Source organism: Pipistrellus hanaki (genome assembly GCF_964339955.1).
Source record: "Pipistrellus hanaki genome assembly, chromosome: 4".
NCBI classification, from domain to species: Eukaryota; Metazoa; Chordata; class Mammalia; order Chiroptera; family Vespertilionidae; genus Pipistrellus; species Pipistrellus hanaki.
The window spans coordinates 44,865,404-44,880,683 of NC_140506.1; the positions used below are offsets into that span (position 1 = coordinate 44,865,404).

The 15,280-nt window shown below is 40.1% G+C and overlaps 1 protein-coding gene across 1 annotated transcript in view; it reads left to right on the forward strand.

Annotated features, from left to right (window-relative positions):
• The window catches only part of ADGRV1 (adhesion G protein-coupled receptor V1), a gene marked incomplete at its 5' end in the record, with an annotated part of 423,052 nt that overhangs the window by 149,098 nt on the left and 258,674 nt on the right, over nt 1–15,280 (forward strand). Inside the window, 7 exons of the mRNA XM_084880847.1 lie at nt 1,497–1,716; nt 3,774–4,013; nt 5,491–5,640; nt 6,686–7,159; nt 10,751–10,894; nt 12,910–13,081; nt 13,713–13,848. Coding sequence (XP_084736973.1) covers nt 1,497–1,716; nt 3,774–4,013; nt 5,491–5,640; nt 6,686–7,159; nt 10,751–10,894; nt 12,910–13,081; nt 13,713–13,848 — 1,536 coding nt within the window. The remainder of the gene's footprint in view (nt 1–1,496; nt 1,717–3,773; nt 4,014–5,490; nt 5,641–6,685; nt 7,160–10,750; nt 10,895–12,909; nt 13,082–13,712; nt 13,849–15,280) is intronic.

Genomic DNA, 15,280 nt, shown 5'->3' on the forward strand with positions numbered 1-15,280 from the left:
TTATAACAATACTAGAGGCCTGGTGCATGAATTTGTCCCTTGGCCTGGCCTGCGGGATCGGGCTGAAACCATCTCTCCAACATCCCCTGAGGGGTCCTGGATTGTGAGAAGGCACAGACCATGCTGAGGGACCCCACTGGTACATGATCGAGGCCATGGAGAGACGCAGGAGGTTGGCCAACCCGGGAGGGACCACAGGAGTGCTCCAGGGTGTGTCCGGCCCATCTTGCTCAGTCCCAATTGACTGGACCTCAGCAGCAAACTAACCTACCAGTAAGAGTGTCTGCCCACTGGTGGTCAGTACACATCATAGCGAGCAGTTGAGCAGCCTTAGCATATCATTAGCATATTAGGCTTTGATTGGTTGAACAGATGACCAGACAACTGGACACTTAATATATTACCGTATTTTCCGGCGTATAAGATGACTTTTGAAACGAAAAAAAGCCTGCTCAGATTGGCCAGAGTCAGAGAGGCGGTCTATTAAAAAAAGAACTGGTGTTGCTTCGGAAGTGGGGGTTAGTCTTATACAGTGAATATAGGCCTAAACCTATGTTTTAACTGTAAAATTAGGGGGGTCGTCTTATACGCCGGAAAATACGGTAGGCTTTTATTATGTAAGATATTGTAATAAAATACCTTAATTGTACTCTACTTACCCTTCTTGTGATGATGTGAGATGATACCCTGCCTACATGATGAGATGATGAGATGAAGGGAGGTGAAGAACATAGGCATGTGACATAGCGTTAGGCTACTATAATGTTTACTTGTACCACACACTGTGATACCCAGTCAGTCAGTCTGATAACTGAGATGGTTACTAATTGGCTAAAGATGGGTCACTTATATATACACTGGACAAAGGGATGATTCATGTCCCAGTTGGGATGGAGATGGTCAGGGGGAGATTTCATCACGCTACTTAGAATGACATGAAATTTAAAACTTATGAATTGTTTTGTTCTGGAATTTTCCATTTAATATTGGACCCCACTTGACTGGATGTAACTAAGACCAGGAAAAGCAGAACCAGAAATGATGGGGGACTACTTATAATATGAGCATACATAAAACATGAATATTGTGTTCTATTCCTTATCTATGATTTGCACTGATAATAGAATTTCAGATTATACATGTGACCATTGAAAAACACGTGGTAAATTCAGGGCAGGAGGGAGGGATGCAATGGGGCAGGGATAGATTTTGGAGACCATTTTAATTGTATGTTACTTTTGCCAAATACAGGAATAATAATTTTTATTAATTTAGATTTGAAAAGTCTAATCAGAATATGGATGCATTCACCAAGTAAAAAGAGAAAACAAAAATCTATTAACAACCCCATGTTATGCCTTTAGTGGATCACCCTCCTTTCATACTTGGAGTGTGACTACTGTGCCTTGAATGACCAATTAAGAAAATGACTAGTTATTTGGATTTTAGAAGCATTTTCACGTACTTAGATTCACAGATTTGCTCTTTCTTTGCAGTGACTTTGCGGAGCCCATTGAAATTCTGCTCATTGGAGCTACTGATGGAGCGGTCCTTGGTCGCCACCTAGTGAGCAGAATCACAGTCACCAAGAGCGACTCTCCCTTTGGTGTTGTAAGATTTCTTAATCAGAGCAGAATTTCTCTTTCTAATCCCAATTCCACAATGACTTTACCCTTGGTGCTGGAGCGGACTGGAGGACTGTCAGGAGAGATTCAGGTAGAGTTATAATTCTCATGGTTTTAAAAACAATTTTTGATAATTAAGTTTGGTGTTGGATTTTCTTATTCCTCAAATATATCCATTTATTTATTCACAAATAATAATATTTATTAATCACCTAGTAGGTGTAAAGCAGCTTCTAAGTCCTATGAAGCACATAAAAATGTATGACAGCTGACCTCAGGGAATTTTTGAGAGCAAGTAAGAAATTAAATGATGGGTTCTGGTAGAATGCATTCATTCAACAAGTATCTGTTGAGAGCTTTTCGTGTACCAGACCCTGTTGTGAGCACTGAGAACATGCTGATGAACGAGACAGACCTTAAATCTGTTCTCATATAACTTTTAGAACAGTTTGCAAATAAATAAAAGAAAGATGATCTGATGACACCAAGTGCTTTGCAGCAATGTGAAATAGATTCATAATTGCACGTGACCTGCTAGCTGCTCTAGATGGGATGGTGTGGATGTGGTATTTACACCGAAGGCTGGAGGATGAGGAATGGGTGGTTATGTCATTGTTAGAGGGATGCGTGTTCGGGGAGAGGCAAAGCCAGTGCAGATCTACAAGGCTGGCATGATGAGATCTGAAGAGGCCCATGTTTAGGGACCTGGAGGTGCTGGGTCATAGCACAGGATAGCTCAGCAGGCTCAGTAGGTGTTTGATCACAGGGAACCTCCTACAGCAGGTTAAAGATTTTATGCCAAATGCAAATAGGTTGCCATTCGAAAGTTTTAAGCAAGGCACTAATATCAGAGTCCCTGGGTTGTCATTTTAATCAGCTCAGGTAGGACAGTTGTGAGGCAAATGGACTGCCAAGAAGCTGGATTGGAAACAGAATGGGCAGTTAGGAGGCGATTAGCCTGTACTGTCCAGGGCAGAGCTGTCAGCTCAGACAAGGGCAGAGGTGAAGTAGACATTGAGTATGTTTTAGAAGAACAGCTCATTGGGCTAGAGGAGGCTGAGGAAAAGAAAGCATTGAGGGTCACTGCTAGAATGTTAGTTTTAGCGATCATTTATATTAAAGTGCTGCTAACTGAAAACAGATGCTTGGGGGAGAATCAAGAGTTCTGTTTTGGCCTGTCCATTTGAGATACCTACGAGACATGGCAATAGAGGGGTCAAATAGGGAGGGGGATGAGCAAGTTCGGGTTGGGGTTATGGCTGCAGACAGGGAAGGTGTTGACACAAATGCAGACATTTGAGACTATGGGGCCTATGGTGTGTAGAAAGAGATGTGAAGGAAACAGACCTGAGCCCCAGGCTGCCAGCCTAGAGGTCTGAGGAAGGAGAGCCAGCAATGATTGAGAGGTAAAGGCAGAGGAAAACTAGGAAAGCATGTAACGTGTGAGCATCATGTAAGTCAAGAGAGATAGGACACAATATTTTAAGAAGAAGGAAGTTGTGTGCAATGCTGATGAAAGATAAAAGAAGCAAACAGAAGTGCCCAGTTTTCTTTCTTCATGGATATTGAAAAGCATATAATTTTGAATTATAGAAACTTAAAAAATGCCTTTATTATAATATAGAAACTTTCTTTGTTTTTTATAATAAGTTATGAAAGTTTCTGTTCGTTTTATACTGGGAATTTGTGTAAGTAGATTTAGAAGGGGTTGCACACCCAGCAGACTTTTCACATGGTTTCATTATTCAAATAGGTTTTGATTGACATAACCTGTGCACTTAGCAAGATAATGCTGTATTAATATATTTAGTTTTTTTTTTATATTTCTCTAGTATATATTTAAGAAATATGTACTTCTATATTTTTGTTATTCTGTGATGATGAAAATTGACCAGGTGTTCAGATTTCTCTTTTCTTGTTAGACATTGTTATTCATGAAAACTATATTTCTGATATTCTATAATTATGCAGTTTACATTTGCAAATATCATTGTTTAAAAAACTGCGAGATAATAGGAATGTGCTGGAGATATTTTAGAATGATATTCATGTGTGTATTTTTTCCTAATACTACATATCCTGCAAAGTAATTCTTGGTTTAAAACTGACCATTTCTATTTAAAACTCACATACACACATGCTCTGCAGGTGAACTGGGAGATAGTGGGACCCAATTCTCAGGACACCTTACCACCACAGAACAGAGACATCGCAGACCCAGTGAGCGGCGCCTTCTATTTTGGAGAGGGAGAAGGTGGCGTGAGAACCATCATTCTGACCATTCATCCTCACGAAGAAATTGAAGTCGAAGAGACTTTCGTCATTAAACTTAAACTTGTGAAGGGACAAGCTAAGTTAGACTCCAGAGCTAATGCTGTTATGTTAACAGTAAGTCTGACTTTTTATTTTCCCACAGAATTTTTCGTGGAGATATCAGAAAATTCATTTACATTTGGTGAAACTCCATAGGCTGATGATGAATTGAAAGTTATAAAACCATAATTCCTACGGTTGTTAAGTTAGTTTCTTACATAGCCTGATGAATGGTATTAGTTCTAAGAAGGGTTTAATGTAGTGAAACATACTTATTTTATATTCTCTAAGAAAATTTGGTGAATATTTGCCACTTTTAGGGAGGAGGTATTTGTGATGTCATCCTAAATATCGGCTATCTTTGCCATCAAAATACATAAACATTGTTAACTAGTTATAAGTCAGACTGTGTGAAGGTAAAATGGTACTTGTTCAAACTAGCACAGTGATGTGCTGATTAGAGTCAGATTCAGCGTATTTGATATGAACCACAAAGTCCATCAGGGTAGAAAGTGGTTGGACCAAGGCTACTGAAAACAATGTAGAGAAATGATATCTTTTAAGTTTGTAAAATACTCTCGTCTGGGGTCTGTATCAGTCAAACTTCTCCAGAGAAATAGGGAGAGAGGGGGGAAATGAGAAAGGAGGAGAGGGAGAGTGAGGAGAGATTGATTGAGGAAACCAACAAGCTCCCCAAGCTCTGGGTGTTCTTATATTGAAATTTGGGGGGATGAGGAGCTTGACAGTCTTGGCAGAGGACTATTTCACACTACCATAAAGGGTTCTAAAACAGAGTATTGCAGAATAAGCCATATCTTTCCCAAGTTTACTTTGGCAGAAAAAGAAATGGCAAGCAGGCAGTCTGGCAGGCAGAAAACCCAGGCACGAGTTGAAGTTGTGGTCTTGAGTTTGAATTCTGAGGGGCAGATCAGCAGGCTGGAAACTCACACAGGATTTCTTGAGGCAGGATGTCTCCTCCTGAAATCTCAGTGTTTGCTCTCAAGGCCTTCAACTGATTGGTTGAGGCCCACACACGTTATCGAGAACAGTCTCCATTAATTAAAGTAAACGGATTGTAAATATTGATCACATCTACAGAATACCTTCATGGAAACATTTAGATGTGTTTGTCCAAACAATTGGGCACCATCATCTGTAAATTGACACATAAAGCTAAGTATCATGGACCTTTTGCCTTTTTTTTACCTTGTCTTAAAACCAGTAGAAAGAAGTTAGTAAAAATTAACTGGTTAAGCAAAACAAACATAAGGCAAAATAAACCTACATTGAGGCATGAAAATACTATTCTCTTGAGATTCTGCAAATTGTAATTTTCTGAACACTTATTCCCATCATCCTCGGGGAGTAAGAACTTGCTTGTTTTCAGTAACAATCAGTGTAATAAAGAAGGTTTAAAAATCAGAAAGCGAGATAGATTTGAGTATTATTTCTGTGTCTCTTCCATTTCTTCAGCATTGATTGATAAGTCGGATACTGTATTCTCATCCATAGTTGTTATGTATGGTAGTCACTCTGCTGTTTCTATTTTTAGATACGGAAGTTTGGAGATCCCAATGGAGTGGTTCAGTTCACTCCTGAATCTCTGTCCATGAAGACCTATTTAGAGCCATCAGCGCTGGAAGGGCCCCTGATCATCACTTTCTTTGTCAAAAGAGTCAAGGGCACTTTTGGAGAGATTAAGGTATCATTTTTCATTTTATTTTTAAGCAGAGTAACAATTTGCTTAACAAACATGGTTGAGAGGGACAGAGGAACTGCATTGTTCTGGTTAAAGGTTTTCATAAACAGAAAGGTTTTCATAAACTGAGGTGACCTAAGTTTTCACAGAAGCTGAGAAGTACCTCGTGCTCTCCAGCCAGGCCCTGCCTTCAGCGATCTCTCCACATCGCATCACAATTAGGTTAAAAAGACCTTCCTCACACTCAGTCATGAAGAGTATGATTAAACTGCTTTGTATTTTCTGGTTCGCTACTTTTCCTACTTAAATCTCTGATATTTGTAAATTGCTTACTGTATTCTCTAGTGCTCTGTTTCTCAATAGAAATTTTCGATATAGCAACTGACTTTTAAGAGGTTGTATTTGAGTGTTTATTGATATAGAACATTTGAAGATGCTTTTGTAAATCATCAATGTACTTGTCTAACTGATCTAGTTTATGTATTTTGTGAAATTTCTCTGTGAAGTTATCTCTTTTCCTGTAACTGCTACTTCTTCAGTTGAAGCTTACTGGTTTGGAGGGTGAAATTTTTGGAAAATAACTTTTAATTCTAAGTAATCAAATAGATATTTCCTTGTAGTTAAAGAACAGACAAGAACAAGTTCTGACGTGAAGCCTTCTATTATCTAGTCACTTTTTGCTTTCAACCACTGTGTGTGGTGCACTGTGGAATAACTTGTGTTACCTCCATTTTAAAATTAACTTGCTCTTCTGTATCTCTTCAACATCCTATTCTTTTAGGAGTAGGTAAAATGAGATCTCGTAGTCTTGTCCTGCAGATTGCATAAGACGGCCTGAAAAAGTGAAGATACTTTCATGACACAGATGTCACTCCTCTCTACTCCTCTGTACTTTCTAAACTAACTGCTCGGAGACTGAATATAATGATACATAATTATTATTTCCCTTTTGTACATTAGTAAGGAAAACATGATTTAAAGGATTTTGATTCAGTTTACTGAATCATGTAACACTGTTGGATTTTTTTTCGCCCCTCATTTATCTTAGGTTTACTGGGAAATAAGTAGCCAGTTTGATATTACTGGAGACTTTCTTTCTACAAAAGGCTTTTTCACGATTGCTGATGGAGAGCGTGAAGTGAGCTTTGACGTTCATTTGCTACCAGATGACGTACCTGAGATAGAGGAAGCCTATGTGCTGCAGCTCGTTTCCGTGGAGGGAGGAGCAGAACTGGACCCGGAAAAATGCGTCACGCAGTTCTCTGTTTCTGCAAATGACGAGCCGCATGGAGTGTTCGCTCTGTACGCAGGCCGCCAGTCAGTGCTCATTGAGCAGGACCTCAGTAGGTCCATCCAGATCAACGTCACCCGGCTTGTTGGGACTTTCGGAGATGTGGCTGTTAGATATCGAATATCATCTGATCACAAGGAGCAGCCAGTTGTTACAGAGAATGCAGAGAGGCAGCTGGTGGTCCGAGACGGTGCCAGCTCTCAAGTGGACACGGTGCCAGTAAAGAGCCAGGTTTGTAGTCTTTCTTGATTTCCTGGTCATTCCAATCAAGCTCCTTGACTTACCTCAGGATCAGATTAAATCTTATTCGGAAATTAAATGTAACCATGAAAAATGCCTTGGAAAATGCATAGTGATTATTGGGTAATACAGAGTGAAGTATTCACAGATTATAAGTGAGTAAGTATATTTCAATTTGGAGATGAAATATTTTTGTCTAGATAGTAGCAGGCATTTATTTAATCCTTGCAAAGCTCCAGAAATCATTTCAATTGATATACATACACACCTCAATATACACGCACGTGCCCACATACACACACAGACATACACACATGTACATAAACACACAGAATACTTGTTGAAGGGGAGAAATTTAGGCTTTCCTGTGGGACTGGTCTGTGCCCCTTGGAGTTTGGAGGGCCTGCATGAACACAGGGACTGGTATCTGCTTCTCTCCTTGTGCATCTGTGTGGAAGTGGCTCTGACTGTCTGTGATGGTAAAAACTAGCGAAGGCGGTAGACAGCTCTGGCAGATGTTTGGGATTCGAGTGAAAAGAATGTGTATTTCCTCTGAGTCCTGTAGGTACTTCAGCAGCCTTTCTCAGTTTGAATTACAGAAAGTGATGCGAGTAACTCCTTGTCTTACTCCTTGTGAGGATGGTAGTATATAGCTAGTGTCATTCTATATGCATAGGAGATAAGTTAATTTATTCATACATGGGATGCCTTATGGGACTGGGGATTAATGATCTCATTGTTGGGAAAGGCTGTCCCAGAGGGTAAGTAGATTGAAATAATCCTGGGAAAAACCCATTTTAATTATTTCTATTTTTAAAAGAGAGCCAACAAAAGTTGACCAACTTATGAGCATGTGAAAGCTTCCTTTTGTTTCTTTACTTTAACATCTTTTATTTACATATTTAAAGTTGCACAGGCTCCTTCTTTCTCTCACATTTCAGGAATGTGGTGTAGGACTAGATTATGTTAGGGGCTGCTGTGTCGTCCAAGGTAATTGTGTGGGGCAGGGTGTGGCACACATAAACCCAGGGCAGGATTTTTTCTGTGGTCCCTTCTTCCTTCACACTCTGGCTATAATGCATTGCTCTCTGAAGTCTGTAAGATACTAATTACAAGAATTATATACCGTCCTCCTTGTTCTACCCTCCCCGTAAAAATGAAGACCTTGGACAGGTCAGCCACAGAGCAGGGCAGTAGGTTTAAGAACCCAGAAAGTTTCCATTAGGCTCTGAAACTATAAGTCCCTTGGTGCTGATTTACCATCAGGGCCTGGGAGTATAAACTGCTGCCTCCCCTGGTTAACAATAGACTTCTTTTATGAGGTGCATCCTGATGATAAGCCTCATTGGCATGATAAAGAAACACGTCTAAGTTTAAAACTATTTAAGCTAGAATGCGAGAATTTTACACGTGTGGTTGAGTCATCTCTTCAAACATTTATTGAGTGTTCACCCTGTGCCAGCCATTGCCATAAGCACTGCCAGGACAGAGGTGACAAAGACACAATCCCTGTGGTCCTGATGCTCCTTGTCTAGTGTAGAAGGCCATTACCCGCAGTTATGAAAGCGTGGGCTAGTAGTGTGTGAGATGTGTGCAGGATGTTACGGAGCTGTACAGTCCTTCCACTGGAGGCCAGATGCGATCAAGCATGGTGGGGACCATGTAGAATAGTATTGGTGACGCAGCGCTAGAACAGGGAAATGGCAGGGCATGCTGGAGAACGTGCCCCCTCCTAGTCACCTTCAAAGTCCTTCCAGATGAACCCCCCTGCTTTCCTCCTGTAGTACACAAGCTTTTCCTCAACTTTGCTGTTACTGCTGTTCAACTTCAACGTTCAATTACTGTGCCCTGGGGACTGGCTGCGGGTACAAGCATGTCTGTGCTGGCTGAGCTTGTGAACAGAGCAGCCGGGTGGGGGGGCACAAATGATTGGGAGCCTACCCCCATTCTTTAGGAAATATGAACAAAAAAATCCTTAGCTGCCCAGCCAGTGAACTGCTTGGGATAGAGGGGGCATACTTTTAGAAGAGCGATGGGAAACACGTGAGTGAAGGCAGGGCACTGTGATTTATTTCTGTTTCCTTAGCAATTGGCCTATGATTCATGTTCAGTGAATGCCATTTTGACAAAAATGAAGATTGATTGAATGAACGAGACATCTGTTCCCCTCGTGTTGCGCAACATTTGAAATCACTATGGTACATATTTTGCACATTTGGAGGGTGTAATGTATGTTTGAGAACATTATCTTTAAAAGAAGAATGGAACTCACAGAAATGGTTATTTATACATTCAATAAAAATGTACGAAATTTTTTAGCAATAGTCCAGGTAATGTGGTAACTTGCCTGATCCATTATCAACTATTTATGTGGGGAAATGTATTGTATAGTTAAAAAGAAAAATCAATTTTAAAATTCAAGATTTCCTCTATTTTGTTGGATTCTAAAACTTTGAAAATTGATACTTAATACAGGGCATTGGTAATTATTTGTCAAATATTCAAATAAGTGCACCTAAATCATTATTCCTTTTGAGTAAATATGGATTACTAGTTACTATCAATGAAGAGGTATTTCTGGTATTAGGAGCTGACACTATTCACCTGTGGTTCTTTCCATTTCTGTAGCACATGATTCTATCACTAATAGTACTTCTTGTGAGTCTTATTCTTGAGACCACTTGGGAACACATGGAGAATTTGCACATTTGTGTTTTATATACTCTACTAGAGGCCCAGTGCACAGAATTTATACACGAGGGTTGGGGGGAGGTCCCCTCAGCCCAGCCTGCACTCTCTCCAATTCAGAGCTCCTCTCACAATTCTATACTGCTGGCTCCTAATCGCTCACCTGCCTGCCTACCAGGTCACCCCTAACTACCCCCGCCACCGCCGCCCCCCCCCCCCCCCCCGTCTGATCAGCCCTCACTGCCTCTGAGTGCCGGCCTTATCACCCCTAACTGCCCCCCACTGCTGGCCAGGTCGCCCCCAACTTTCCACTCCTTGCTGGCCTGGTCACTTCTAACTGTCCCCTGCTGGCCTGGTCACCCCCAACTACCCTCCCCTCTGCCAGCCTAATCACCCCTCAGTGCTCTTCCTGCCAACCTTATCTCTCCCAATGGCACCCCCTGCCAGCCTGGTTGCCCCCAACTGCCTCCCCACCCCCACTGCTGGCCTGGTTGCTCCTCACGGTCCCCCCACTGGCCTGGTTGCCCCATGCAGTCTGCATGTTCAATCATTTGGTTGTCCCTCACTAACCCCCCTGCTGGCCTTGTTGCCCCACACAGCCTACTTGTTCAGTTGTTTGGTCATCCCTCACTATTCCCCCTGCCAGCCTGGTCATAGGCAGTCATCTTGTTGAGGGCGTGATGGTCAATTTGCATATTACATCTTTATTATATAGGCTTACTATCACTCTTCACCCCACAGTGATTTGTTTTATAACATGAAGAAAAGGGCATAGATTGTATGTCAAAAACATATAAATGTATCCTGAGGTCATGTGTTAATGACTATGCCAATGTCAATATTTTTCTCCGAAAATTATTTTTTAATACTTAAAGTCATGGATACTGTTTATAGGTCTTCCTATCACTGGGCTCTAATTTCACCTTGCAACTGGTGGCTGTGATGCTTGTTGGTGGACGTTCCTATGGCGTGCCAAAAATTCTCCAGGAAGCCAAATCTGCTATCCTACCTGTTCCCGAGAAAGCTGCCAATTCTCAGGTAATGGGCCCTGGGTGTGTACTATCTGGATACTACCAGGTGGCAACTTTTATAGGAAGGTCTAAGATTCAGAGAATTTTTAAAGATTCACTATTACATTAAATCATCCTATCTGGTGGGGAATGGATGGAAAAGGTGAAAGGCATTAAGAAGTGCAAATTTCCAGTTATTAAATAGTCACGAAGATATAAAGTACAGCATAGGGAATATAGTCAACAATATTGTAATAAACATGTATGGTATCATATGGATACTGGATTTATGAAAGTGATCACTTTGTAAGGTATATAAATACCTAATCGCTATGTTATACACCTGAATATAATATAATACTATATCTGTAGTTGAAAACTGAATTTGGATTTAAAAATAAAAATGTAAGTAATCTTATGAATATCAAAGTAGACATTATGGCTATACCATATGAAAACAATTTGTCAATTTTTGACTTTAGGTAGAATAATATATTGCCTTTTTGGAGTTTTAGAAAGATTATATCTTGTAAAATTTGAATGTAAAGTATAGAATTTTAAAAATAATAGTCACTTTGAGTCAGAATAACCAAGGTTGTTTTCTTGATATTAAACATTTAATATTGCAGTATTTTATATTAAAGGCCCAGGGCACAAATTTGTGCATGGGTGGGGTCCCTTGGCCTGGCTGGTGGTCAGGGCTTATTGGGGCTGTGAGAGATTGGCCACAAAGAAGGGATATAGGAGATTGGTCATCTGCGGGGAGGGGCACAGGAGGTTGGCTGGTGGCCCAAATTGGGATCATTGGGACTGGCTAATCAGAGGGAGGGACCATGGGAGGTTGGCTATAGGAGCACACTGACCACCAGTGGGAAGTTCCTGCATTGAGCAGTCTGCCCTCTGGTGGTCAGTGCACATCATAGCACCGGTCGATTGGTTGTTTGGTTGTTTGGTAGCTTAGGCTTTTATGTATATAGATAATTAAAATTAGAATGAAACATAAGTTATTTAAGTCTTTTTTATCTACTAACCTTGTAAATATTTGCCTTTCATTGTTGAGACTCCTGTGGCAAATTTGTGCTGATGTAGGCATAGTGGTTGAGCACTGACCTATAAACCAGGAGGTCAAGGTTTGATTCCTAGTTTGATTCCATGCCCAAGTTGCTGGCTGAATCCCCAGTAGTGGGTGTGCAGGAAGCAGACAATCAATGATTCTCTCTCACCATTGATGTTTCCATCTCTCCTTCCTTCTTCCTTCTTATCAAAAATCAATAATAATATATTTTTTAAAAATAAAAAAATAAAATGGGGAGAATGAGTCTTAATATAGAATATAGAATAATTGATCCTATGGTATCTCAAATTTATAGATAATGGGACCAAAAGATGTAAACTGATTTGCCCAAATAAAACTAGGAATCTGGTTTTATTCTTACTCATTGACTAGAACTTAATTGTCTATAAATCATTTATAAATTCCAGAGTTCCCTTGGAAAGGTTACCTTTAAAGAAAATATCTTACTTTATGTGAATGAAAAAGATGACTCTTTTTAAAAAATCTTTGATGCTTTCATATCCTCAAAAATAAAAAAAGACATTCAGTTGAATAAAAAAACTAAAAGAACCTTAATTAAAAATCTAATTCCTAATGTTCATTTATAAACAAAGAATAATTATTATGTCTAAGGAAGAATTCAAATTTTAGTTCTAGACAAATTGGGAACCATGAACAAGCCATAGTACACTGCAGTTTTAATCCATTGTTTTCATTTAACCATAATTACATTTATCTTTTTGGATATTGTTAACTTAAATGATTACATTTCGATTTAAAGAAATCAAGCTATAAACTATAGTCAAAATTATACAGTAGAATAAGTTATCAAGTCTCAGATGTTACTTCTTAAACATTAATCTTTATTTGAATATATTTTAAAACAGGAAAATATATTATGTAAACAAAGAAGTTTACTTTTAATCCACTCTGCAGAAAACAAGGGTCCAAAGAGAGAAGTTAAAAATTCTCAGCATGTTTTTCCTCAGGTGGGATTTGAATCAACCGCCTTTTCCCTCACGAACATCACTGCCGGAACCTGCCAAGTGGTGATTTCTAGGAGAGGGACCTATGGCTCCATTGTGGTTTCCTGGGTGGCTGGATACGCACCTGGATTAGAAGTGCCTGAATTGGCTATTGGCAACATGACCCCGAAACTGGGTGAGTTGTACATTTTCTAAGATCTGCTCTGTAACAGATGGAGGTATGTAATTGGCCTCTAAATTTCTTGGGTCATGCTTATTCTGGGGAAATGACCTGTTTTGTAATATAGCTTGGTGAGGATGAGAGAAAGTTTATTCAGTCAAAAATAAAAATTTCACACCTCACTGGAAATAGTGGTCACTAAGCTCACTTTATACATCAGGAGTTTGTTAAAAGTAGTTCTAAAAAACTTAAACTGGGTCATACAGTAATAAGAATAAAAAAGGCACACCTTTGTGTTCATGTACATGTTCACCTGAATATTTGACAGTAGAGCAACTGTTAATTAATCTACTTTCTTTTTCAATGTTATCTTTAGTTTTATGAGGGTCAGCGAGATGATGCTAGAGGGTTTGACCTAGACCAGGTAGACAGGGATTGAAGACAGGGTGGAGGAGGCACCGTTTATGTGTTTTGTTGAGCTTGCTGTACATTTATTACCCTCTTCCCCCACCTTTAAAATGTTTTTCTTTTCGTAGCCTGTAATTGAATTTTGGAAAAGGAAATATTTCACTCCATTTTTAAGAGTCAAATCCCAACTTAAGAGCTCAGAAAAGATACCCTACGCCCCTTTTCATGTTTCTTTCAGGGAGCCTTTCCTTTTCCCACGGAGAACAAAGTAAAGTCGTCTTGTTCTGGACGTTTCCCAGGCCTGGTCAGCCAGAGGCCTTTGTCGTTCACCTCTCGGGAGTCCAGAGCAGTGTCCCTGGTGGGGCCGAACTTAGGTAAGATGTCTCTGAAGGGTAATCTGGAATGTATCTATTGAAACACACACACACACACACACACACACACACACACACACGAAAACAGCAAAAACAAAACACACCACGAGATCACTTTCCCTGAGGCAAATGCAAAAACAGTTTGTTGTGGAGGAACACAAGGCCTGCATGCCCGAGATGCCATGGAGGCAGGCTGACTTTCACATAGGCACCACCACTCTTTGCCTTAAAGACAGTTCATCACTATGGCCTCTAATTCAAGAGGGTTGGCCTGGGGTAACATCTCCAATAAGAAACATAATGGCAAATTTGCCTATTTTGAAAGGGTTGTCTTTTGAGAAGTAATGAGAAAATACTTGCTTTCCCAAAGGGATTCAGAGTAAGAAGAAGCCATCACAATCTACATTAATAAGAGAGAAATATGCAAATTGACCATCTCTCCACAACACCAACCAGCCAATCAGGAGTGGGTATGCAAAGTAACCCAACAAAGCTGACAGGTTACTTTGCATACGCAGGCATGGCTGGGTTGAGTGGGACACCTGTATGAGGGGGAGGGTGGAAGACGGGGGGAGCTACAGGAGCAGCGCTCAGGCTGCGAGCGAGGACTTGCAGGCTCCCAGGCAGCCTGGAGCGAAGCCAGGGGAAGGAAGGCCTATTCTTGCACGAATCTTCATGCAATGGGCCTCTAGTAGAGTACGTAATAGTATGACCTGTGCTATTGGCTCTTTTGAATTTAATTTAAATCAGAATACTTGCAGATAAATATGTTCAAGTAAAAAGCAATTTACTTTTCTCATGGTTGGGAAGGGCTTGATCAAAACAGTAGAAAGCAGACTTCAGCACAGACTTATGGAGTTAGTGTTGGCTCTTCCATGTACTTGCCGTGTGAGTTGGGGAAAGTTACAGGATCTTTCTGTTCTTCAGTTTACTTATTTGGAAAGTGGGAGGGAAATGTATGGGTAAAATTGGTGTGTATACAAGTGTGTTTGTATATGTAATATGTTTATGTGTGGGAGATTCTGGTTAGTAGCATCAAATATAGCTTTAGTTCATACTTACATTTTTTTAAGTGTTTGGTCATAGAATGTATTTAGCTTTTTGCTTTAAGAATGATATGTGTTTACTCTTATTCTTCACAGCAGCAATATGACATATATACTATTTTTAGTCCCATTTTATAGATAAAGAAAGTGAGACACATATAGATTATGTAACATACCTAGTATCACACAGATAATAATGGTTGGAACCCTGATTTGAATGTAGCCCTTAACCTATGTGTTATCAGTGCTTTATCATAGGGAGTGGTGGGCCCCAGATTATCTTTCCTAAAGGCATTCAGATTCAGAAAACAAAAACAAAAACTGTTGGTGGAAGAAAATATGCCTGTGGTCTGGATTAGGCTGATGTTACTTTTGACATAATCTTA